The following is a 27,051-nucleotide window of genomic DNA, read 5'->3' as shown; positions in this document are numbered from 1 at the left end:
ACTTTCAATAAAATAACCGCAAAAGTAGGGCTTTAAATGCTAAAATGTAGTTTATTGCAGCTCAATAATTAATGCTATCTATCTATCTGACAGTACATGCTGAAAATTAGGAAAAGTGCTCAGAATTAAACTCATGCTCCGTTTAAATGGGCTAAATAATATTTGATACCGGTGTGGAGATCGTATTGAAACGCAGGAGACGTTCATTAAAGTTGAGGACACGAATGCGTGTCTCGTTTAATCACACAGTCAAAGTTAAAACAAAACAAAATGGCGCTGTCCTGTAAACCAACAAGCATGGGGCTCCACGTCATCGTAAACACAGATTAATTAAAGGGACCACGATCCCTTTTTACAGTTGTACTTTTAAGCATAAACCAACGGTCATACTTACAGGCATGAAACAACAGTGTGTAGAACCACACTTAAGAAGGAGGTGAATTATGTATATTAGAGTCACTACACACGTCCCCCCAGAATTCACCATATAAGAAGAAAAACAAAAAAAAACAGTCATCGGCGAGGTGGTCGTATTAAACGGCCACAACGGCTGTGCCGTACAGGAGGCAGAGGAGGCACTACTGCGGCAGGTGTCTCACCATGACACGGGTGTGGGGCATGCAGTGTGGGGGTTTTGGGAGGGAGGGGAGCAGGGGGTGGGGGCAGACCTGGAGGTCGCCCGCGTCTTGGGGGCTGGGCCAATTCAATGGGCCTAGCCACATCCAAATGAGCGGGTTTGAGGCGGTCAACAGAGAGTCGCTCCGGTTTGCCACCCATGTCCACCACAAAATGTTTATCCCCTGTCTCCAACACACGGAATGGACCTTCGTAGGGCGGGCGTAGCGGTCCCCTGTGGGCATCGTGGCGAATGAAAACATAATCAGCCGTCTGAAGCCCAGCGGGGATGTGCGACTGAGGGAGGCCGTGACGGGAAGTAGGGATAGGAGCGAAAAGCCTCGCATTGTCCAGTAGCGTGGCTCGCTGGAGAGTTGCAGACCAAGGGGCAGTGGTGCTAGGGACAAAATCCCCTGGAACCCGCAACGGCTGGCCATAAACAAGCTCTGCGGATGAGGACTGTAGGTCCCCCTTTGGTGCAGTTCTGATGCCCAGCATTACCCACGGGAGCTTGTCGACCCAGTTGCAGTCTTTGAGGCTGGCACGAAGAGCAGCCTTCATCGACCTATGAAATCGCTCACAGAGTCCGTTCGCCTGCGGGTGATATGCAGTAGTGCGGTGGAGTTTCACTCCTAGGCTCTGGGCAACAGCGTTCCACAGCTCAGACGTAAACTGCGCGCCCCGGTCAGAGGATATGTCTGATGGAGTGCCGAAACGGGCAACCCAGGTGCCGATAAATGCACGTGTCATCTCCACAGATGCCAGCGATGTCAGTGGCACAGCCTCAGGCCAACGGGTGGTCCTGTCAACCATGGTCAACAGGTAGGTGAAACCCTGTGAGGAGGGCAGAGGGCCGACCAGATCAATGTTAACATGGTCAAACCGTCTCTCTGGCACTGGGAACAACTCTAACGGGGCTTTAGTGTGGCGGTGTACTTTGGCCCGTTGGCACTCAACACAGGTGTTAGCCCAGTCCCGAACGTCCTTCTTGAGGCCGTGCCAAACAAATTTTGCCGCAACCAGCCTCTGTGACGCTTTAGAACCAGGGTGGGAGAGACCATGGACGGCATCAAAAACTTGTCGTCGCCAAGCCATGGGAATGATTGGCCGAGGGGAGCCTGTGGAGACGTCACACAGGAGCGTGGTGCTGGTATCGCCAAAAACCACATCCTCCATCATCAGCCCAGTAGTTGAGCTCTTAAGGTGTTGCACGTCTGGGTCTGTGGTCTGGTCCGCTGCCATTCGGCTGTAATCCAAACCAAGATGGACTGCCCCTGCCACAGCCCGTGACAGGCAGTCAGCCACCTGGTTGTCTTTACCTGCAACATGCTGTAAATCCGTGGTGAACTCGGAAATGTAGCACAGATGACGTTGCTGGCGGGCGGACCACGGCTCAGCCACCTTTGCCATGGCGAAAGTCAGCGGCTTGTGGTCGACAAAAGCGGTGAAGTGTCGCCCTTCCAGCAGGGAACGAAAGTGTCTGATGGCGAGGTAGAGGCCAAGCAGCTCCCGGTCGAAGGTGCTGTACTTCCGTTCACTGGGGCGCAACTGACGGCTGAAGAAAGCAAGCGGCTGCCAGGCCCCGCCTACCCACTGCTCGTAGACGGCACCGACAGCGTAGTCTGAGGCGTCCGAGGTGATGGCGATGGAGGCTGAGGGAGAAGGATGTGCCAGCATGGCGGCGTTCGCCAGGGCTGTCTTTGTGTCAGCAAAAGCTTTGACCCTGCTTTCAGTCCAGTCTACACCGTGCTTGGGCTTACCTTTCAAGGCCTCGTGCAAGGGCCGCATGAACTGGGCGGCTCGAGGAATGAACCGGTGGTAAAAATTCACCATGCCCAGGAACTCCTGCAGGGCCTTGACAGTGAGCGGGCGTGGAAACTGTGTCACCGCCTCCACCTTTGATGGGAGAGGGACTGCACCATCCTTGGTGACTCTGTGTCCCAGGAAATCGATGGTGGAGAGACCGAATTGGCACTTGGCGGGGTTAACAATTAGCCCATGTTGGCTGAGGCGCTCAAAAAGTGTTCTGAGGTGCGCCAGATGCTGAGCTTTGGAAGTGCTTGCTACCAGGATGTCGTCCAAGTACACAAAAAGAAAAGGCAGGTCTCGTAGGACAGAGTCCATGAGGCGTTGAAAAGATTGAGCAGCATTTTTAAGGCCGAACGGCATTCTCAAAAACTCAAACAGGCCAAATGGCGTGATAACTGCTGTTTTGGGAATGTCCAGTGAGTGTACCGGCACCTGATGATAACCCCGGACGAGGTCAACCTTGGAAAAAATCACCATACCAGCCAGGTGTGATGAAAAATCCTGTATGTTCGGGACTGGGTATCGGTCAGGTGTTGTTGCCTCATTAAGCCGCCGGTAGTCGCCACACGGGCGCCAGCAGCCACCGGGTTTGGGGACGATGTGGAGGGGTGACGCCCACGGGCTGTCGGATCGGCGGACTATGCCCATGCGCTCCATGTTAGCAAACTCAGCCTTTGCAACGGCAAGCTTGGTCGGGTCGAGGCGCCGAGCACGGGCGTAAACGGGAGGACCAGTAGTAGCGAGATGGTGCTCCACACCATGCTTCACGGCAGACGCCGAGAAAGTGGGCTGAGTGAGGGCCGGGAAACCAGCCAGTAGACGTTGGAAGTCATCTGAGGATGAGAGCATACTAGACAGTTGTATGGAGTCAGCCCCGCTGAGCGTGCACCGATATGAACAAAACGTGACAGCGTCAATCAAACGGCGGTTCTTGACATCCACTAACAGTCCGTGTGCACACAAAAAATCGGCACCAAGGAGGGGAAAAGCAATGTTGGCTGTAACAAAATCCCAGCCAAACCGATGCCCTCCGAAACACAACTCAACATATCTCTTTCCATATGTGCGGATGGGGGTCCCATTAGCAGCTTCCATAGGGGGGCCATGGCTGTCTGTCGCAATGTCCAAACGGGATGCAGGCAGGACGCTCCTCTGTGCACCCGTGTCGCACAGGAAACGCCGTCCGGAGATACTGTCACGGATGAAAAGCAGCCTGCCTACACGGCCAACGCTCATGGCCACTACTGAGCGCCGGCCCTGGCGTTTCCCGACCCGCCGAAACTGCATGGAGGACGGCATTTAAGAGCCTTCGGTCCAAACTTCTCATGGTAAAAACACATACCCGAAAACTGCTGGGGGCCTGAAAACTGCTGCCGAACTGTAGACTGCTGCCGGCCTGAAAACTGCTGCCGACGAGAAGATGTTGCAGCAATGAGTGCGGAATCGTCCTGTGGCACAGGAACGACGTGCGCGGGAAGGAGCGCCGCCATGACACAGTGCCCTTGACTCGCCAGGAAAAATTTATCAGCCTCTTCAGCCAGTCTCCGACAATCAGTGATTGTGGTGTTTGCTAATGCAGCTCTGACTTGGGAAGGCAGCTGACGCAGAAAAAGTTGCATGAAAAGAAAATCGGGTCTGTGCTCACCTAGGAGATCCAGCATACGGTCCATGAGCTCAGACGGTTTGCTGTCACCCAGTCCCTGAAGGGAGAAAAGCCTGCTGGCTCTCTCAGCATCTGACAGTTCAAAAGTTTTCAACAGGTGGGCTTTAAGTGTTGCATACTTTTCAGCTGCGGGAGGATTTTTAAGGAGGCTCACCACTCTGGATGCTGTTGAATTTCCAAGAGCTGATACAACGTAGTAGTAACGTGTAGTATCAACGGTGATTTCACGCAACGCGAACTGCGCTTCAGTCTGGGCAAACCATGCTGACGCAGATGATTCCCAGAATTCGGGGAGTTTGAGGGTAACAGCGTTCACCGTCATTTTCGTGTCGTGTTGTGTCTCTGGATACGTCCAGCAAACAAACGTCAGGGTCACCAGTGTGGAGATCGTATTGAAACGCAGGAGACGTTCATTAAAGTTGAGGACACGAATGCGTGTCTCGTTTAATCACACAGTCAAAGTTAAAACAAAACAAAATGGCGCTGTCCTGTAAACCAACAAGCATGGGGCTCCACGTCATCGTAAACACAGATTAATTAAAGGGACCACGATCCCTTTTTACAGTTGTACTTTTAAGCATAAACCAACGGTCATACTTACAGGCATGAAACAACAGTGTGTAGAACCACACTTAAGAAGGAGGTGAATTATGTATATTAGAGTCACTACACCGGTAACATTAAGTTGCTGTTTGTTATTAATAACATGTTAGTGGAGCCTCTGCACGGGCCAGTGTCCCTACTGTATATGAAGAGTCTCTATTGCAATGTTAGCTCACCTTCTCATTGGTGTGTTAGCGGGGATTCTGCTGACAAGCTTTCTAAAAGCCGGCGATTCCACAGAGGACAGAGGCTGCATGTCTTCAACCCTCTGCCACGAGTCTCTTAACTTCTCCAGGTTCAAGCAGCAGCCCGAGAGAAAGTTACCTTCTGTTACTTTGGCCTGCGTGCACTCCTGTCTTTTTCTTTTCTTTTCTCTTTCTTTTCTGCAGCCCTCTGAACCAATAGTAAACAGGCTTACTGAGTTACTATTCTACCTGCATAATTATTTCTCTGGTGTCGGAATGTCTCGCAATGTTTGTGAATTCTTAGAAACTAAACACCACATCATTTCGGGTTAAAATGTGTTTTAACTGCATTACTGAGAATTGTTACTGGTATTATATTACCCACATTTCAGAAGTAATGCGTTATATTACTGCGATACAGCTAAAAGTAATACATTACTGTAACTCCGTTACTTTTGTAACGCGTTACACCCAACACTGATTATATACAACAACTCTAAGTCCTTCCTGCAGACATCCTGCGGAACACACAGAGGTGCTGCGGAGAGGATTCAGCTTTCGACTGTATATTGCGGACGATAGGATGAGACGTGTCACGTGGGTGGGACGTTGCCAGGAGTTCAATGTAAAGCCAGCCCACGTTTCGGTTATGACGTCATATCGGCAGCAAATCTGGATCAGCTCGTTTGTATCCCCGTTTTTAGAGATGTGGGTAAGGAGGAAAAGAGAGAGGGTTATATTTTCTTTACACACCGGGTTCATAAAATTAAGAGACCATTTCAGCGTTATCATTTTCTCTTGTTTTATTATTTAACATTACTGCTTTAGAGGAGATCTGCATGGAGGAATGGGCCAAAATACCAGCAACAGTGTGTGAAAACCTTGTGAAGACTTACAGAACACGTTTGACCTCTGTCATTGCCAACAAAGGGTATATAACAAAGTATTGAGATGAACTTTTGTTATTGACCAAATACTTATTTTCCACAATAATTTGAAAATAAATTCTTTAAAAATCCTACAATGTGATTTTCAGGAATTTTTTTTTCTCATTCTGTCTCTCATAGTTGAGGTATACCTATGATGAAAATTACAGGCATCTCTCATCTTTTTAAATGGGAGAACTTGCACAATTGGTGGCTGACTAAATACTTTTTTGCCCCACTGTATGTCTTTGTTATTGTATTCTATAAATTACTGACAATTTGTCTTTGTGTCGGAGTCAAACAGACACTGGACTGGCTGCCATACATGTAAAGATAAAGATTAAAAAAAGTTGGAGTGGGGTCTTTATTTTTTCCGGAGCCGTATATATATATATATATATATATATATATATATACACTTACAATTGTCATTAATTTATATGTGTGTGTGTGTGTGTGTGTGTGTCTCGAATAGGTAGACGGACATCTGGCTTGTCAAGGTCATTTATTCAACAACCTTGCTCATATACATGGGGCGTGTCACCATGGCAACAGGCATCTCCATTTCTCTCTCTCTTTCTTTCCCTCCATATCTTCATGCAAACACACAGAGTAACATTTGTTTGGTGTCAGGGAATTTAAACGCACACCACTGATCAGAAGTGGACGTCTCTATTGGTTTATGGACTCCGGTTTTGGTTTAAGCTGTCAGCATCTTGTTTTCTTGGAACCAGAAGTGATTAAAGGAGGAGCAAAGTTCAACGGAGCACTAAACAATACATTATAAGGCAAACAAAATGTTACACTGAGCTTTCATGAACTGAATACACACATTGAAAAGGGCTAAAATTGTAATACTTAAACATCATAAACTTTAGGAAAATCTTTGCTAGAGTAGTACTCGTCGTTTCCTCATTCTTCTATAAAACTCAGACTTATATTATATATGTACATATTTAAGAGAATACAAGTTGAAGGCACTTCCGCATTGGCTTCCTTTTTGCAGAGCCAGAGGTAGTACAAATGTATTTGGAGTGATTCAGTTAGATTTTAATACCTAATTTTTGGGTCGAGCGAAAGGCGAAAATGAAAATGCCTTTGAGGATGAACTGATGCACCTCAGAGTAGAAAACGATTATTCCATCGGATTCTCTGTTTAATGCCAGCTGTGTGGAGTCACACAGCAACCATATGGATAACAATGTGTGTGTGTGTGTGTGTTTCTCTCTAAGAGCCAGGTCAGCGCCACAGCAGGAGTAGTTTGTGTGTATTCAATGGTAGTGCTGACATTTGTAGTGTGGTGCATTTGAAGTAAGGGTCTATTTGAACATTTTACCACCCACACACCCACACACACACACACCCACACACCCACACACCCACACACACACACACACACACACACACACACACACACACACACACACACACACACACACACACACACACACACACACACACACACACACACACACACACACACACACACACACACACACACACACACACACACACACACACACACACACACACACAACTTTGATGTTGAGCCAGTTTTGCCGGATGGTTTGCACAATATGCTGGTTTGGTGCAAAACAATCACAATCTCTGCGGCCTAACACACACAAATGCACACACACAAATATGCAAAACACAACCATCTGTTCTAATAGTGAGTCCAGTTTCCTGCCAAGTTGTTATCAACTAATGGGCAGAAGTGCACACCAAAAAGAAGCCAGCTCGGTGAAGACAGTGGAAGGTGTAGGTACCTGCCTACACAGAAACGATGTCAAATCAGTCTGTCTTTGGGCTGCAGACTTTTTAGTAGGCTGTACCCTATAAAAAAACTAACGCAATGTAACATTTTGCCGTGACTTTTTAACCCTATATAAAAATATTAATACATGTTTAAAGATACATTTCTTGACAACAAAACCCCAACTCCAACACAGGAATAATGCTGTTTCTAATAAGCAGCGCACTTCTCAAAGTAGGTCAGAGGGATTGGTAAAAAACAGCACTTTCTTTTCATTGGCATAAATAATCAATTCATCACATTATATCAATTACTTTATTGTAATAAAGAGTTTTGCCATATGTAACTTAGATTTTTTCATGGGCAACAATAACAAACTCAGTATATTTTAAACAAAGGACTGGAGAGACTTTATACTTCCACAATTCACAGTAATTCTTTCTGCAGTGCCAGTCATAATCACTGTAATGTTGTCAGCCTTAATCACTGTCTCACCATGAATTGGCTTAGCTTTTACCAACTAAAATATTCCATGAAGAGAAAGTATTTCTGTGAAAATTGACACTGACACCAAAGGCAAATCTAACATTTATTGTGTTTCACTGGAGACATAATAATATTCATCAGTCGCTCTCGCTTCTCTATAACTTTTATCTCTCAGTTTTTTAAAAACTTTCTGTCCTTGGTTTGTCCTTTTTTTCACATTCTTGCTAGACTAACTCTCCTGAGGGCTCTCCTGCTTTACTTTCTTTTCTACTTTCCTTCCTCCCTTCCTTTATTCATTCCTTCTTCCTGATGGCCCTCCATCTCCTCGATCCTCTCTGGCAGTTCAGGACTAGTTTGTGGTAGAGTAATCCGTCTGGAACACCCTAAATTAATTAACATGGGATGGAATGGATTCACTTATCATTTCACCATATGAACATACATCACGGTCACACATGCACACACACACACACACACACCACACACACACACACACACACACACACACACACACACACACACACACACACACACACACACACACACACACACACACACACACACACACACACACACACACACACACACACACACACACACACACACACACACACACACACACACACACACACACACACACACACACACACACACACACACACACACACACACACACACACACACACACACACACACACACACACCTCTCCAGGCAGAATAATAAATGATGAGTAGTATTGCAGAGGAAATGGGGAAAGAGTGCAGATATAAAAAGGAGGTAACAGACTATTTATGTGCCATGTTCACCCGAGTCTGTTCTCACTAATATGAACATTTGGAACATCCATTGCACAAAAAACAACCAAATAAGTAAGAATGCATGCTTGGACGATTGACTCTTCTAGTCCAGCTGGTTTTGTAAACCAAGCCAGGACTTAAATATGGGCTATTTGTAATATTGAATTGAAAACAAAGAGTATGCACACAATTTGTTCACAAGGTATTTTTCATGTAATATAATATGTAATATTTGAAACAGGTGTTTTTTGATAAATTCTGGGCTTAATATAAGCTATTGCAAGATGCAAAAGCATTGTTGCTATGGTTCATTCTTAAAAGCACATTTGCCAATTATTGATCTGCTGTCATACCAGGTTGTTAGCCTTTGCCACAATATAACACACAAGCTGCAAAAGGTCATTAGAGCAGGTTTGAAGAAAGAGAATGAAAACGATTAAGCATACATGGCATTCACAGATTTACCTTTGCAAACGTTGCCATTGTCCGGTTCATACCCCGCCTTGCAGCTGCAGCTGCCGATGGGTACCATCCACTCTCCGTCCCCGTTACAGTAGAGCTTTATGGGCACGTCCACTTCCTCAGCATTGGGGATACAACTTCCTCTTGCGATGACTAATGAGGTGGACTCTGCTCCAGTCAGTGTCTACAGAGAAAATCATAAAACATGTCCACTTGATTGTCTGTATACACTAGCAGCTACACCACGTTCTGATAAAAGCACACAGTTTGCAGTTTGTGGTCCATACCTCTGGGAAAAATGCAAAGTTCTGCACCACGCTGGGACATTTCTTGTAGAACACTCTGACAGCCAGAAGGGACATGCATGCTCCAAGATCCTGGAAGGCCAAGTGGAAACCTTTGCCTTTGGACAACGGTCCAAAACTCCTAACTTCTGTGTTCACCTTCATTAGTCTTCCCCCGAAATCAACCTGGGAGAAACTCTCATCTGCTGCGATGGTGTCCACCTAACATTGACATACAGAGAGAGGGAAGGTTAGGAAAGCCAAAAGAAAGTAAGTTAAAAAGGTTCTAGTGTCCCTGATCTATTGTTACTACTTTAGATACAATTATATTTTAAATATTTAGATAAGTAATGTTCGGTATTTTCTTAGTAATACTGAATAAACTCAATTTTCTTAGAGTTTAGTAATAATTTGCTCTTTATTTCCCCAGTGAACCTTAACAATAGCCCCAGAAAGGCTGCTAGGAGATTTACAACACTGGAAAAAACACAAACACAAGAAGTCAGATTTTTCTAGACTTTAATCAAAAAACCTTGTGGATTCTTAATCAATTTGAGATCACTGAAGTGTTTTGTTCTGGATTGCAACTCTGCCATCAGCTTTGTGATTAAGCATTTTTCAGATCATCTGATAGGTTTCTTTCCATCTCTTAGGTTTAAGATTTCCAGCATTTACCACGAAAAATAAACGTGAGAAATGACATGAGAGCATTTGAAATGAATTAAAACGTTGAACATAACATAGTAAAACAGTCTCAGCATCTTGGGTGTGGTTAGTAAAATAATAACTATCATTAAAATATTACTTTGAAATGCACATTTTTATTGTGGCAACTACTTTCAAAGCCAGCAGGTCTTCACACTTTGCATCTTTGCTGGTCTCATTACCTTAAGAAAAGGGGCATTGGCCCAGTACTCCACCCCTTTGATGCCCTCTGACACGGCCCTCTCGGTCTCCAGGTAGTACAGGTTGAACGTCTCTTTGCAGGAGCCCAGGACGCTGGGAATGGAGGCGCAGTCGCGGACGGTGAAGCGGATCTCCACGTAGATGCGCTGTGCCGCCCGCCGGTCAATGTAAGTCGTGAGAAGCCAGTTGTTCTGGCTGGGCTCAAACACGTTGCACACCTGGTACGTCCTTATGGTGTTGAGGTTCTCATCATAGCCACTCACCTCCTCCCACTGGGGGTGTGTGTGTGTGTGTGTGTGTGTGTGTGTGTGTGTGTGTGTGTGAGGGAAGAGAGGAGGGATGAGAGGGGAGGAAGTAGGGGAATAGGGGAGAGGAGAGGCCAACATGATTAATGGGTTTACCAAGACCTGACACAAATTAAACTTTCTCTTTCCCTCCTTCCCATTTTGTGTATCTCTCTCTCTTTCTCTACCTCTCAACTCCCCTCCCTATTATACTTTTTTCTCTCCTCTACCTTTTTTGAAGAGGGACAACCATTCATCACAATTAGAGCTGTTCACCTCTAACACACAGACACCCACAGGCAGCAGACCATTGTTACCGGCTAGCAGCCAAGCCAGCATTTATACAAAATAAAGAAAGGAGAAAGCCAGTTAAAGAACATATCCTCTTTAATTTATACTGCACTTTCTTATTTTATTGTATTTTATTAATCTGTCACTGGTGGACCCTTTTGAGGTACACCTCCGTGATTCTGTGGAATCCATTAAATTCTGCATCAATAGCGATTAATTGGTGTCACCTTGTGACTGTAATTAAGATTGTGACGGACTCTTTAATGGAGCGCCGCAAGGTGTACTCAAACCGTTTTCTCCAACGGTGCACACACTTGCACACACACACACACACACACACAAACTTCTTACCCCATTGGCAGGGAACGAGATCCAGCCAAGCTCAGCTGTCGCCGTCCTTGTATCCATCACTGTCTCTGTCAGACAAAAGGGGGAGAAAAACAGAGAGAGGTGAAGGGAGGAAGCTGCAGGAAGAGAACAGGTATGAGTTTAATTAACAGTCAGTTCAGGCACCAACTTTACTACTGCACAGTGATGCGTGTCATTCGTGTCATTATTTGTAATGCTTCTCCCAACCCTATCATAAATACATAAGTAGCCACAAATACACCATAACCAAATAATCATGCCTCTGGCTGTGCTTAGTATTAAGTAAGTAACAATGATACACAAAGGTAATACAATTATAAACAATGGTATCATTTCCTTCTGGGTTGGCATCCATTTCATTGGTTCAGTTTTATCTTCTGAAAATATGACCATCTAAGTATACAAAATACTATATTGAAATCCTGGTGTAAAGTAATGAGGTCGTTTGATATTGTAAGACTGCCGTGATTGCAGCTGGTCTGGTAAAACCAGTTTGCAACACTAATGGACATTAGCGACTGAAAGCAGTTAACAACAACCTTTGCACCAGCTATAACAGTTAGCAACAGCAGGCAGTTAGGAGCAGCAAGAGCGGTTACAAAAAGCTATTACAGCAGTCATTTCTTCATCGAGTAGGGTGAGGTACATGAGTACATTGAGGTCGAGGGTGTCAGCAGGGGTTGTACTGCTTAATAATAATAATAATAATAATAATACATTTCATTTAGAGGTGCCTTTCAAAGCTCCCAAGGATGCCTTACAATTCAGAAAAAAATGGCTTGCACTTAACCAGTGATTGATTTATTGATTTGAATAGAAAACAATCAGCTCTGCCACAGCAGTAGGTGCAGTATATGAAATGACCTTAAGGCTTCTTGGGGTCCCTTTACCAATACCATAGATTGACAATCATTTATAAAAAAGTTACCATGCACAGTTTACTCTTAAACCTGGAAAAATCAAAACCAGTTGAAAAACCCCTGGTGGACGGCTAAGAATCATCTGTATTTAATATTTCTTTAGCCATTAAGGGGCAGGCCCATGCATAGCCTCTGAACAAAGCACAACTCAATCTGAGAAGCTGTTTTCTTTACTTTCAACCACGAATTAAAAATTAAATTATAACCCTAATTGCCTTATCTTGACATGTTGTTGTTTAAGTAAGCTCATGGTGCAATAAACAGCAGACCGTCAAAGTAAGGCTAGATTAAAAACTGCCAGAGCCATAGTTGTTTTACTATCCAGAAATGTTGAAACTCTGCCTAAGAAACGTGTTCGGTGATCAAGCTTTGTGAGCACCTTTACAGCTGACCCAATCTTACCATTGACCCAAAAATAACGTATTCCATTTAATGTGGGCAGTGACAGTGTGTTAACTGCCATCCACCTGCATACATTAAAAAGTGATGCACTCAGCATACTTTATGTGTTTATCATTATGGAAACCAGCATCGCAGTCATTTGCATATAAAAACAGTTCACATTAAATGGCAGCCTTGAGGTCATTTAGAAATAGGAGGCTTTAATTAAATAATAATTACAAACAGGTGAACTCAGTCATTTGCAGCAATAGCAATTGAATAGACAACCCTATGGTGTGAATGTGTGTAGGTAGTACTAAACTGATCTGGATGCCTCTAATGACTTCATGTCCTCAGCCGAACCGACGCCATCATCTGCCTTAGTAACTTCGCATACTAACCTGACTCATATGACACCACAGCTGGGTGACACACTGACACAGACTGACTGCAAAAGCAAAGGGGAATTTAATTGGGTAATCACTGTGGATGTTTGTTTTTTTTGTTTAAAAAAATATATATACAGTGGGGCCAAAAAGTATTTAGTCAGCCACCAATTGTGCAAGTTCTCCCATTTAAAAAGATGAGAGAGGCCTGTAATTTTTATCATAGGTACACCTCAACTATGAGAGACAGAATGAGAAAAAAAAATTCAGAAGATCACATTGTCTGATTATTTCAAATTATTGTGGAAAATAAGTATTTGGTCAATAACAAAAGTTCATCTCAATACTTTGTTATATACCCTTTGTTGGCAATGACAGAGGTCAAACGTTTTCTGTAAGTCTTCACAAGGTTTTCACACACTGTTGCTGGTATTTTTGGCCCATTCCTCCATGCAGATCTCCTCTAAAGCAGTGATGTTTTGGGGCTGTCGCTGGGCAACACGGACTTTCAACTCCCTCCAAAGATTTTCTATGGGGTTGAGATCTGGAGACTGGCTAGGCCACTCCAGGACCTTGAAATGCTTCTTACGAAGCCACTCCTTCGTTGCCCTGGCGGTGTGTTCGGGATCATTGTCATGCTGAAAGACCCAGCCACGCTTCTTCTTCAGTGCCCTTGCTGATGGAAGGAGGTTTTCACTCAAAATCTCACGATACATGGCCCCAATCATTCTTTCCTTTACACGGATCAGTCGTCCTAGTCCCTTTGCAGAAAAACTGCCCCAAAGCATGATGTTTCCACCCCCATGCTTCACAGTAGGTATGGTGTTCTTTGGATGCAACTCTGCATTCTTTCTCCTCCAAACACGACGAGTTGAGTTTTTACCGAAAAGTTCTATTTTGGTTTCATCTGACCATATGACATTCTCCCAATCCTCTTCTGGATCATCCAAATGCCCTCTAGCAAACTTCAGATGGGCCTGGACATGTACTGGCTTAAGCAGGGGGACACGTCTGGAACTGCAGGATTTAAGTCCCTGGCGGCGTAGTGTGTTACTGATGGTAGCCTCTGTTACTTTGGTCCCAGCTCTCTGCAGGTCATTCACTAGGTCCCCCCGTGTGGTTCTGGGATTTTTGTTCACCGTTCTTGTGATCATTTTGACCCCACTGGGTGAGATCTTGCGTGGAGCCCCAGATCGAAGGAGATTAGCAGTGGTCTTGTATGTCTTCCAGTTTCTAATAATTGCTCCCACAGTTGATTTCTTCACACCAAGCTGCTTACCTATTGCAGATTTAGTTTTCCCAGCCTGGTGCAGGTCTACAATTTTGTCTCTGGTCTCCTTTGACAGCTCTTTGGTCTTGGCCATAGTGGAGTTTGGAGTATGACTGTTTGAGGTTGTGGACAGGTGTCTTTTATACTGATAACGAGTTCAAAAAGGTGCCATTAATACAGGTAACGAGTGGAGGACAGAGGAGCCTCTTAAAGAAGAAGTTACAGGTCTGTGAGAGCCAGAAATCTTGCTTGTTTGTAGGTGACCAAATACTTATTTTACCGAGGAATTTACCAATTAATTAATTAAAAATCCTACAATGTGATTTCCTGGATTTTTTTTTCTCATTTTGTCTCTCATAGTTGAAGTATACCTATGATAAAAATTACAGGCCTCTCATCTTTTTAAATGGGAGAACTTGCACAATTGGTGGCTGACTAAATACTTTTTGCCCCACTGTATATGTTTTTTGTTTTTTTGTTGTGTGTTTGTGCTGTTGTGTGATTGTGTGTATCTATATTTGATAATTTGCTGTTATTTTTGTCTCAATTTCTTATGTGTTGTCGCAAGTGCTTGTTTATGTCTATGTTTAAAACCTCAATAAAAATACATCGACAAAAAAAAAAATGTATATGTATACACTGTATACAGTGTTCCAACAGCCAGAGGAAATGTGTTCTGCACCTTTCTGTTGCGTTGCGCAAAGCCTGGGATTTGGAATGAAAAAACACTTCTAATGGGAGTTGGATGGCAAACAGTGGTGCAAGATGGTATATGGCAAACAAACTGCATTTATATAGTACTTTTCTTGTCTTTGTCAGCACTTAAAGTGCTTAACTCAGCATTCACACACATTAATAAAGAGAAAGAGGCTACCATACACAGAATCACCTGCACATCTGGACAGATAAACATTCACATGCCATCAAGAGAAATGTGGGGTTCAGTATCTTGCCAAAGGACAGTTTAATATGTTAACCAGAGAAGCCGGAGATCGAACCACAGACCAATCTACCTTCTGCAGAGCCCCAACAACACCTAACGTCTATGATGATATACTGTAAATGTCCATCAAAGGCAACTAAAAACATTTTTAAAAATGATGTTTGGCTAAATACCAAAAAGTATTTGGACCAAAGAAATAACTAAAAACACGTAATTTCTCCCTTTTTTTTCTCCCGTTTGCTCGGTCAGTCTCTCACCTCTCCTAAACTACTTCTAGGTTAACTTAGCTGCTGTATGCAAAAATGAAAGTAGACAGCAAGATGGGCTGAGACGCCAAAGACAACATAAGTGAGTTGCTGAGCTAACACAGACCCAACACAGAGGCCTTTGTCATAAAACATGGTGCGAACATTCAACAACATCACACCACGAGGGAGCTGCAGGCAAACAACCCCCTCTTGATTCTTGACATGCTCTCTTTCTCTTGCAGTCTTTCATTCTGTCACCCTGCTTCTCATTATCTCCTCCCCTCCTCCTCATCCTTACATCCTCCCCACCTTCATCCTCTCCTTCATTCTACCTCACAGTCTTGTATCTCACCCTCTACCTTGGGTGCTTTTTTTTGTCCACCAGCGAGCCTAATTACAGCAGAATCCACTCTTGCAGCTCTCCCCTGGGAATGAAGGTCGTTTGAGAGAATAAAATGCTTGTCACCAGAAAAAGTAGTCGTCTACAAATTTTTTGGACCAAAGCTTATTCAAACGGTGACAACTGTCACTATCTAATTTGTAGCTTTGATGCGTTTAGTGGCATGTTGTCAACAAAGATTTTCAAACACTGATCCAGGGGAATTTAAACCCAGTTTATTTATGCCTTGCATATTTTGCCTGTTCAGATGTCTTTGAAGTTTGGGTGAAAAAAATGAGGATAAAAAGAAAAATTTAATTGAACAGAGAAATCCACAGTGTTGACAGAAGAGATGTTAGAATAGCTCACGTAGTCTTACAAGCTGTACCTTGCAGCAAAGTCTATGCACAGTTGAACCATGCCACCATATTTCTACTTCAAACAAAGGGTTTACAGAAATATTCGCAAGCCAATTCCAGCACACACACTTTGCTGCTAATATATTTGTGGAAAATTGATTGCACCATCATGCCCAGGAATTCTTGGGAGACCTCTGTGATTCATCCTTTTATGTTATTACATCACGCTCACAGCCCGAGCATTATGACCTGGGAAATGAATGTGAGTGTAAACAATAAAAAGTCTTTAGTTTGTATGGATCTAACTTCTTATTTTATATTGAATAAATATAAATAAATGAAAAAATAAACTACAGCAATGTCCGATCATCTTTCTGGGCTGGGGATAACGATATTTTGTATTATTGATTTATGTTTTGTATTGAATTGAGAATAACAGCATCACCACTTAAAACAGATGATTTTAACATTAAAAAGGAAAATGATTTCTCCAAAAGCACAAGTTAACATTCTCTAACAGCTTTGTTGTAGGGAAAAACCCAAATATCTTACATGTATGTCATATACGACAAATAAAACCCTGAAATTTGAGAATCTTGAACCAGCAATTGTTTCAGAGATTTGGCAACAAATACAAAATGTAAAAACTCTTTTTATTATCAAAATATTTACAAATCATTTGTTTTCAAATCTGTAATTAATAGAGTAATTATTTTATTTACTTCATATTGTTGTACAATGACAGCATAACAAAACCGTATCAGCAGACATGCCCTATGAATTCTGAGTTTAATAGAGAATATGTCTACGCCGGGCTTATTAGAGTGCATCTACTCATCAGTCTAATTAACAGCGCACGGCACACACTTCTCTGTGCATAATAGGGTCTACTCTCCGATCAGCCTAATTAATTTTGACATATTGGTGGCTGTGATAGGAGTGTGCCCACCACCCCCGCAGTGTCACACCTTCTAAACCACTGAGCAAAAACCAAAGCCATTTAATGGCAGAGGAAACAGCAGGTAAATCTGTGCGATATTGTCGCAGTCAAAGAGGCTGTTAAATTCTTGTTGTGGCCCAAGAGGGAATAATAAAAGTGTTTCCGTCCCAGACTCTGAATTAGAAGTTATTCCCTTGTTTTCACTGGCTTGTCCTCTTTCCCTTCCTCTATGTGTGTGTGTGTGTGTGTGTGTGTGTGTGTGTGTGTGTGTGTGTGTGTGTGTGTGTGTGTGTCTGCACAAGTGTTGGTCAAATGGCAAGTGGGGTCAGTTCATCTCATGCTAATTAGCGTAGTGTGTTCTAACAAGGTTAGTCTACTGTTCAAGACTGCAAATTAGTGCTGATTTATAAGCCTCTGAATGACTGTGTGTGCGCTGTGTACACTGTATTTGCCTCTAAATGAAAGCACAGAAGTACGCCAGGGAGCATTATACTCGTAGTTAAGGTGTCACACCAAAATTACATGCAGAAGCGCACATACTCCGCAGCCAAACACACGCTAAAAGCCCTCCTGGTGTGCAAGACGTCATGCTGCCAACAGAGGCAACCGCTGACCAATCAGGCGTGGAAGTGAACTGGCACAGCATCACAACACACACATTCAGACGCAGATGTTCACAAATCACACACACAACACACACACACACACACACACACACACACACACACACACACACACACACACACACACACACACACACACACACACACACACACACACACACACACACACACACACACACACACACACACACACACACACACACACACACACACACACACACACACACACACACACACACACACACACAGCAAGAGTCACGCAGAGCAGCCTTTTCTCTTATTCCAACCCCAAAAAATCAATTATGAATACAATTATGAGGCAGTGCACACCACTCTGAAATTCAAAAAAGGTTTTACACATGTAACCTTGGTGAACATATAGCTCTTCCCAGGAAATGGTGTAATTTATATTAAACAGGAAGGATAGTTTAACACAAAAAGTAAAGAAAGCAAGTTTGTTACAGCTTAAGTTTTCCTTTCTCAAAGCGTTTCCCTTATTAGGCCCACAGGAGCTCCAGCATTTTTCAGTGCAATACTCTGGAATCTCAAAACTGCTACATATGTGAATGCAGTTCCCTTCGAGCTACACTTTGGCTTGTACACTGCGTGGAAAGTGTCACCTGCTAATTTTAACACAGAACATATTTCTGAAGTACATGCTAATGGGCTGACCCTCATGTCTTACAAGAGTCTGTTCAGCAGTTCAAAAGCACGTTGGATCAGCAAAAAAAAAGACATAACTATGCAACAAGAGTTGATTTACACTGTGGGCTGAGGTTGTTGTGAACACAATTACAATGCTGCTACAATATCATGACACCTTCATGTCGTAGAATAAAGAGGGCGATCACCTGCAATTTGAATGTATGCTAAGAGGTTTATTAACCATCAAATTACTTAATTTCTATAACAGCAGCAGCAGTTCCACTTCGAAATGCACGGTTATATCTGAAAAGATAGTAAATCGGATTAAACTGCATGTTGTATAACCAATGGGCTGAAATGTCCTGATTTGTAGATCCTAATATGACTGAAGCAGCAAAGAAAAGCCTCTTTCAAACTCCACACCTCCAGGTAATTTGCATTTTTTGGGTAGTGCATGTATCTTCAGCCCATAATCCAGAGCCCCTAAAGACTTCACAAAACGGTTCAAACAGGCTGAAAACTACTTCCCATTACAATACAACAACATCTATGTGTCAGATCGGAGGAACACCCCTTTAAACTGTCAAGTGAAGAATTGACAGCATCATCAAGTATGTTCATCTGAGGTTTTTCGCATATCATATCTGATGGCTTTTTTGATCCTTCCTGCTATACGAGCTGCAAGAAACAAAATGTGACACACATGGCTGTTGGTTCCATTGTATTTTAAAACAAATGTTTCAGGTATGTACCGAATCTGGGGACGGTGATTCTGCCGGCTTTTGGGGCATTAGGTTGTTCAGGTAATAAGTGTAATTGAAAGTATTTGCTGGTAAAGGTCTACTTTTGAGTTGTTATTAAATTGCCTAAATGACCTGTGTTGACAAACCTTACCGCTTCTTTGCGGGAGTCCTTTGGCTTTTTTCCATTTTTCCTTTCTACAAGATGCAATGCTGTTTTCAATAAAGTTGCGTTTGTGCCAAAAGTATAATCCGATAAAATATTCCTGTGTCAAAGTTCCACTTGAGGTTGCTGAATTGCTCTTTTGTGGTGTTCAGCCTTGCTCTCTGGTTCGTGGCTGCTAAATTAGGTGCTGCGCCTCTTTAAGCATTTTGGTTTCAGCCGCTGTCAGCTCCATTCTTATTTATGCACATTTAAAGTCCTTTTACCACGAGAGGTAATTCAAGCACCTCGGTCCCCGCTAAAATAGTTCACAACAGCACAGGGATCATTGTGAATAGAGCAGTTAAGTCTTCTTAAACCCATTTAGTTTCCGTTCTGTTTTACTGTGATGTGAATCTGATAGTGTGCACTTTGAAATACCCAATAGGAGGCCAGAATTAGAGAAAATCTTTTTGTTCTTGATTTTCAGCATGCATCGATGGCTACATAGCTTTTTGGTACATTTAATAAAAGTGTGCCTGCTACAATTCACATGATGCTTTTACTTTGTATTTATTATCTGTAAAGCCTCTAGCTGTAGATTGCAATATGGAGGCCTCATAACATCCATTGATTTTACATGTGAGCCTGTATCACATGCATCTGCGTATAGCTTTCACTACTGCTCAATATTAATAACAGCAAAGTGATTCTCCCTCTGCAGTACCATACACTGTTCAAAGATAAAACTCCTCAGCTGTATGACAGCAATCCACCATGGTGATGCTGTTGTTGTGTACAGTATATGTGAAAAGTTGTTGTTTGATATATGGAGGTGATATGTTGTTTTTTATCATTGTGAACATGTGTACTCCACTGTGCTGTAAAAAACTGCATTGTCAACCTGCAATTTGTTTTAGTTTTTTTCCTCCAGCTACTTTACGCTTTTGGTTAACTGTCATGATAATTTCCAGCATAAAAATCATGCTTTCAGAAAAAATAAGCTCACAATGTTTTTAGCTAAAGATACAGATTTTTCCACAATTTATGGTATGGATGTATTGAGTGTCAGTCTTGTGGGTAAAGCTTGTACAGTTTGTTTATAAAGATAACATTTACACTGTTTACAAATCTTCAAAGCATGCACAACTTTTGACCCTTCCATAACTACAACTGAATTACATGTACCAGCAGCTAGCATGGACAAAAAACCTTCCTGACAACAGGTGATACACTGATGATAAATGGGCACAGATTTAAAGAGATTCCTCCATCCATCACACTCATTTCAGACGTTTCCAGGCCAAATACGCCCAGAAAGCAGTGTGCTCTCACAGCTACAGATGTGTGCACAAGTGAAACCACTGCCTTGAGGTATCAGATTGTTTTTCTCTTGGCTGACATGCTGTTGTTGTTGTGAATGGAAGCTTGGAGAGGCGCAGGACCACCGTGTTAAAAAGAACAACCGAGCTGTCACACATGAGCACTTATCTGTGTCACGGTTTCTTATTGAACAAGCATCACACACCGACACACCTTCAGCCTCAGTCTTTGTTGTCCCCGTCTTTGTTAGTGCCCTTTATTTTTCTCCCTCAGTCTGTGATTTCACCCCTCCTCTCATTCCTTTCTTATATCTGTTGTTAACAGCCTTGACCCAGACAATTTGTAGTGTCATGATTTCACTTGATGAAAGAGGACATGCTCTTGGTGTTGGAAAATACCTCTTATCATCATCGTTCTACAATAAAGCTTCTATCTGAAGAAAACTGTAAACACAAATTGAAAGATTGACAATAAAGTTGACTTGAACCCCTGTTATATCCCAACTGATACCCATGCATTTTAGATACTCTGTTGCTTCTGAAAAAAAAAACAAGTTGAAGAATGCGTACACATAGCTGCATAATTCTGGAATTCTTTACAATAGTATAGTTATATATATATGTGTGTGTCATTAAAACTGAATTATATATTAGATAATTCAATATAACACTGGAAAACATGGAAAACCTGCCACCACAAAACATTGTCAGACTCAGGGCAACATGTGGCCTAAAAACAGAAGGTATGTGGTGGTTCTGCAAAATGAGATTGCTTGTCACAGTCTGGTATGTCATTATAAACACAGCTGCAAGCTTTTAGTCAATGCAAGTCACTAACAAATAAATAAATAACTAGGTTATTGTCTTTTAGAAAAATAGGAACGGCACGACAATAAAAACGAGAACATATTGGATTGTTATTTTTAGAACTGAGCCCTGATGAAGCCTGTCGTTCTCTCTCTTTCTCTCTCTGGAAGAAAACTTTGAAACTGCCACTACCACAAAAAGAAACGTGCACACACACTCACACACACTCAAATGCACACGCATCGCTCAGAGACACAAGCACTGTGTGAAGCATCCAGTCTGTCAATGTGGCAGAATCCTTTGTGCCTTTGTGAGTAACACAAGGGGAACATGCCTCTAACTGACATGCTGTGTTTTAAAGGAGAGTGTGTAGACGCCAATGAGACATCGTCACATGCCGGATTGTTTGCTAACGTGAATGTCGAGTGCATTGATAGGACGTGTAATTCAGAGGGCTACAGAAGTGGACACGGGTGAGGATTATTTTGCTTCTGTAGAACTAAATAAACGTTTTTGTGCCAACTATAGAACATATGGTGGATGGGATTGGCAGCCATTACAAACAAGAGAAGTATGTGTGGTGGGGCTAAAGCACAATGGATATAGGCTTGGTTTCTGTGGTCAAGTTTTAATGAATGCTGTCAGCATATATGGAGGGTCAGTAAACAAGGTGAGCTGTTGGAACTGCTCATAGACAACAATTGAATTAATCCTGAAGCCAGAGAAGCACCAATCTCAATAATGGCCTTATTTAGCAGATTGGGTTTAGTTGCCAGATTTGAAGTGCTTCATTATAAAAGGCAGTGCCTGGCCTTTACTGTTAAACCTGAAGTGTTCACATGTCTATCGAGGTTACAATAAGCACAAAGCATCTAAATAGGTTCAATGCAGCAAGAAAACATTATGAAGATTCAAAGAACAAAAAAATTGCAGTGGATGCGATTACTCGGTATCAGCAGATATGAATAGTACACTTTCGGCCTGCTCCACCTCATCACTCCGGACCAGTGCCTTTGCCACATGGCGTCCATAGACCTTTTCATAGGATTTGGTATCTGAAGTGCTATCTGGAGAGGTAGATTCGCAGAAAATTACCTGCCCTTGAATTGCACTGTAATAGTGATTAAGTACCCTTCAACATGGGATATAGTGGGGGTTCAATAGGTGATGGATGCTTTGAGGATCAAATATAAAGCTAAATGGGCACCACAGTGATTTAATATTGACTTTCAATAACGTTGGGAAACCCACAAGAGAGGGATTAAAAAGGGACGCTCAATATTGAAGCAGCTGTGGCTGTGATATCCTGATGTTAACTCACTAGTATGGGTCCAAGTCCAAAAAAAGCTGAGACCATAATTTCCCATAACACAACAGCATGATCTCTTGTGAACACCAGTTGGACGCTGGTCAGGATCTTGCTTTTTGTCCGTTTTATGCTAACAGCTCTATGAATGACGTCTGTTAAAGCATTTATTTGACCAATTGTGAATTTCTTCTATATTGTTGTTTTATTTTTCCATTCAAGTGAATGTGCTGGTTGAGGAGCTAGTCGTGGACTCAATTGGTAGAAATATTGCCAAACCAGTGCAGCTTAATAAGTAAGTGTCTCCTGTCTGGATGATACAATTAGAAGCTAAACTAAAATCTTCTGAATTGAATTGGCGTGTATTGATTATAATGCAGAAATGCACATCAACTGAACTTTTAGTGTCTTCTGTTTGATATTCAGAAACTGCCACTTTTGATTTGACATGTAGAGTAGAAGAGGCGACAACTTGAACTGTCATAAAAGTCACAAACTCACAAAACTGGTAACTACTAATTCCAGCAGGACTTTAAAAGCATCAAGAGATTTCAAATTATTTGTGTGCGTCTAAGACCTGTCAGTCAGAAATGAAAGACGAGTGGGACACACATTCAGACGAGGCAGAACTGAAAGCTGCACATTGAAGCATAACAGCTCCAAACAGCAGCATTTAATCTTCAACCCCCAACCTCAAAACCATAATCCCCCACGTTTCCTCAAATCAATCTTAAGTAAATATACTTCCATTTTATGTTTCTTTTGCATTTTGACATGCAAACTGACATACATTTAGAAACCCATGGGCATCCATCAAGTGGGGTGTCAAAATAATTGTATATGACCTTTGCGATCAGAAAAGTCCTAATGGAAGAGGACTCAGTAGCTGAATAGAACTTTTTTGAAAGGAAATAGGCCAGTGTGTATTATGTGTCTATGTACATCTACACTTCATCTGAAACACTAACAAGCTCATCCTATCCACAAAGAGTACACCCACAACAGCATTACAACCTCTTAAGAGCATTGAGGAGACTGAAAAAAACCTCTCCAGCGTGGTGAAGACTGCAACAAGACAACCTTTTCAGCCAAGCCTACAATTAAAAAGCTTTGTATAAAAAAGACAGATCATTTTAAGTGGTCTGAATAATGTTGAGTTCTTCAAGTGAGAAAACATTACACTTGGAGGAATACAGTACTTTAAAAAACTAAAAAGAAATGATCAATCAATTATGAAGTATAAAATGCCAAAGGGAAAAAGGCTAATATATATATATATATATATATACACATACACAGATACACACAAAGCAGAACAACAAGATAGATCAGATAAAAATAAGAAGTAGGCCTACTTTATTAAACCTGAACATTCTTTTTGTTATTCAGCTCATGAGTAGAAATGGTGGCTCAAATATGTGAATTTGTGGCACAAATTTCCCCCAAAGATGACTTGAACATGTGTCTTTTCTTAATTATGGCTAAAAATTACTTTGCTGTAAATTAAAAAAGTCATAGCTACATCCATGTCCCTGTTTTTCATCCGAAACCCCTGTGCGTCTCTCTCACTCTGCTGGTTCCTAGGTCCCTGCTCAGCCTTCAAGCCTGACATCAATCAGCTCATCACCTCTCTCACTCTCCTGGCCCCACTGCTCTTCCAACACACCTGCCTGCCCTTAGCTCATCACATATCCAGCGTATCAACCCTGGCTCTTCCCCACTTGGTGACTGTCTTTGGGGTTTTAATGGTAGCTATGCTCGGACCAAGGTGTAAACTCTTTCCACCAAGTAATTGCTTCATTGTTCCCTGTGCTCCAGGATTTCTGTTTGCATGTGTGTTTGTCTGCCTTAGCCTCAGGTTTGTGAGCCTGTGGCCTTATTGTCCCGACCCAACTCTTGTCCTGATACGATGTAAGCATCAACATAAGTTGTCAAAGAGGGCACAACCTTTTTGTTGCACTTGTAAAGCTGTAATGGAGTCTTCGTTGTGTCTATCATCATCTTTCATATTGCCCTGCCATACATGTCAAATATAAGCAAGGATACAATTTTCGGTTCCAACAGTAATTAGCACTAAAGCATTTGGTTAACTGGATAATGACAAGAGCACAGACAAAGACCAGTTAATGTATCTTTATGAGAAAGATACGCCTTTTTTCCTAGTTGAAACGGTCCTTACAAATGTCATTAATGTTCCTGTAACATTATTTTTATGTGGTTTTATTGTAAATATAGCATGGTTTGTGAATAAGGTAAATAATTGTATATGCCAACTTCAACTACCTGTAAAGCTATTGGAGAGACTTAAGCAATTCTTCATTTCTTTTGACTTAAAATTGTTGCTGGTCTTCCAGGCGAAACAACAAGCCTTATGTGCAGAAGATGGCAGGTATGTGGTTAGTATCCAGCATTGAAATATCAAGGTAATTTGAACATGCATATATAATTTGCTTTACTGTGTACCAGGACAAGCGTGACCTGACAAGCCAATCAATATTTCCCAAATTCAAAACACACTGCAAAGCCGATGTACCAGTTTTAATTGAACACCATCCCCCCACCATACAGATGGGATATAACAAGCTGATTCCAGCTTCGAGCATTATATTGTTAACCAGGCTTTCCCTTGCTTGGCATAAAGGAAGTTGTTTAATCATCTAATTTGTATTCTTAAAAAGGCAGACCATTAGTCACAGATCTGTTTATCACATGTCAGCATGTGTCTCCGCTGGTCTCCCTGGAGACAGCCAGAGAAAGAGAGAAATTAACAAAGGAAGAGGGATATATCAGCTGACCACATGCCACCATGCCTCTGCTGTATCTCCCAAGACAGTCTCCAGCTATCAGCGGGTCAATCTGTTGACAGATGTTCTACCCAAACCAGCCTGGAAGACATCCGCTCACTCAGTGAGACACCTTATGCTAACTCAGGGTGTAAGCATGCCTATGAGACACATGGTCACACAGTATGAAGCTTGGTCATGTCAGCGTGGAGCCGCACACTTCCAGACTCAGTATAGACCACAATGTGAGGGTAAGCCCGACCCAGAACAAGAAACCTTTTCAAGGATAAGGCAGCCATTGGTTAGTGTTTTCTACATTGCTACAGCTTACTAACGGGTACAGACCATCTATTTCTGGTCAAAGTTGCTACTTTTCTTTATTAAGTTTTAACAATTTTAGCTAATCTAACCGTTTTACAATGGTTCGTATAAAACAAGACATGTTGGTAGATAAACTTCACTTTCATCAACAGAAAATCCAAATATGTCAGATTGCTTGGCAAACTCTTTGATTGCTAACCAATTCTTTCCAAACGAAAACATTCCCACCCAGCCGCATCCTGTTCACCCTGCTGCCGTCTGGCACAGATACAGAAGTGTCTGCTGCCATACCACCTGACTACAGAGCAGCTTTTATCTTTGGTCAGTAAGACTCCTCACCTCCACCTCCACAATCTCCCATAGAAGTGTCAGTTTTTGCCGTTTTTAAACAGCTCTGGAAAAAATGAAGAGACCACTGCAGCATTATCAGTATCTCTGGTTTCTATAGGCCTGTGTTTGAGTAAAATGAAAAACTAATATTTTATAAACTACTGACAACATTTTTCTGTGTTTGAATTCAACAGACACTGGAATGGCTGCCATACATGTAGAAATTGAGATTTAAGAAAAATGTGCAGTGGTCTCTTCATTTTTTCAATGGTGTAGGGCTATTAAGATAAGTAAGATGCACTTTATTGAGCCCAAATTGGGAAATATTTTCATTGCAAAGACCCAGGGAGCTGCTGCAACAGACACGTAAGAAAATTAATCTTAAGTTTTTAGTTATAAGCATGTTTACGAATTTGAATGCAACTTTGAATGCAAACTTCAAGTCTCTTCACACAACAACAATCTTTGGTATCAAAGTAATAGTTAATGATCATTTTGTCTACAGTAAAATATTATAGCAATGATAGTGGGTTAATCAAAGAAAAAAGGGATTCAAAGACTGATTAACTTGTGAATAAAATTAAAATGATTAGCTGAAATGGATATTGCAATCATTCCACATTGATTTTCACAGAAACTTTACCAAACATAAGAATATACGTTTTAATAACAGTAATAATTCTTTAACCTCTACCATTTTAGATCACTTGTTTCTTAAAATTCACATTGGACAATTCAACAATTAAGGAAGGTGCAGTGCTAGCACTGA

The 27,051-nt window shown here is 42.2% G+C and overlaps 1 protein-coding gene across 1 annotated transcript in view; it reads right to left on the bottom strand.

Moving 5' to 3' along the window:
• LOC134869570 (ephrin type-B receptor 1-like) overlaps nt 1–27,051 on the bottom strand; it is an 84,463-nt gene that overhangs the window by 45,771 nt on the left and 11,641 nt on the right. Inside the window, 4 exon segments of the mRNA XM_063891292.1 lie at nt 9,307–9,487; nt 9,591–9,809; nt 10,475–10,765; nt 11,420–11,484. Of these exon segments, the coding sequence (XP_063747362.1) occupies nt 9,307–9,487; nt 9,591–9,809; nt 10,475–10,765; nt 11,420–11,484 (756 nt within the window).

Source organism: Eleginops maclovinus, chromosome 9, assembly GCF_036324505.1.
Source record: "Eleginops maclovinus isolate JMC-PN-2008 ecotype Puerto Natales chromosome 9, JC_Emac_rtc_rv5, whole genome shotgun sequence".
In the NCBI taxonomy this organism is placed as follows: domain Eukaryota; kingdom Metazoa; phylum Chordata; class Actinopteri; order Perciformes; family Eleginopidae; genus Eleginops; species Eleginops maclovinus.
The sequence above is the reverse complement of the archived record's forward strand: the minus strand, read 5'-3'. Positions and strand labels throughout refer to the sequence as shown.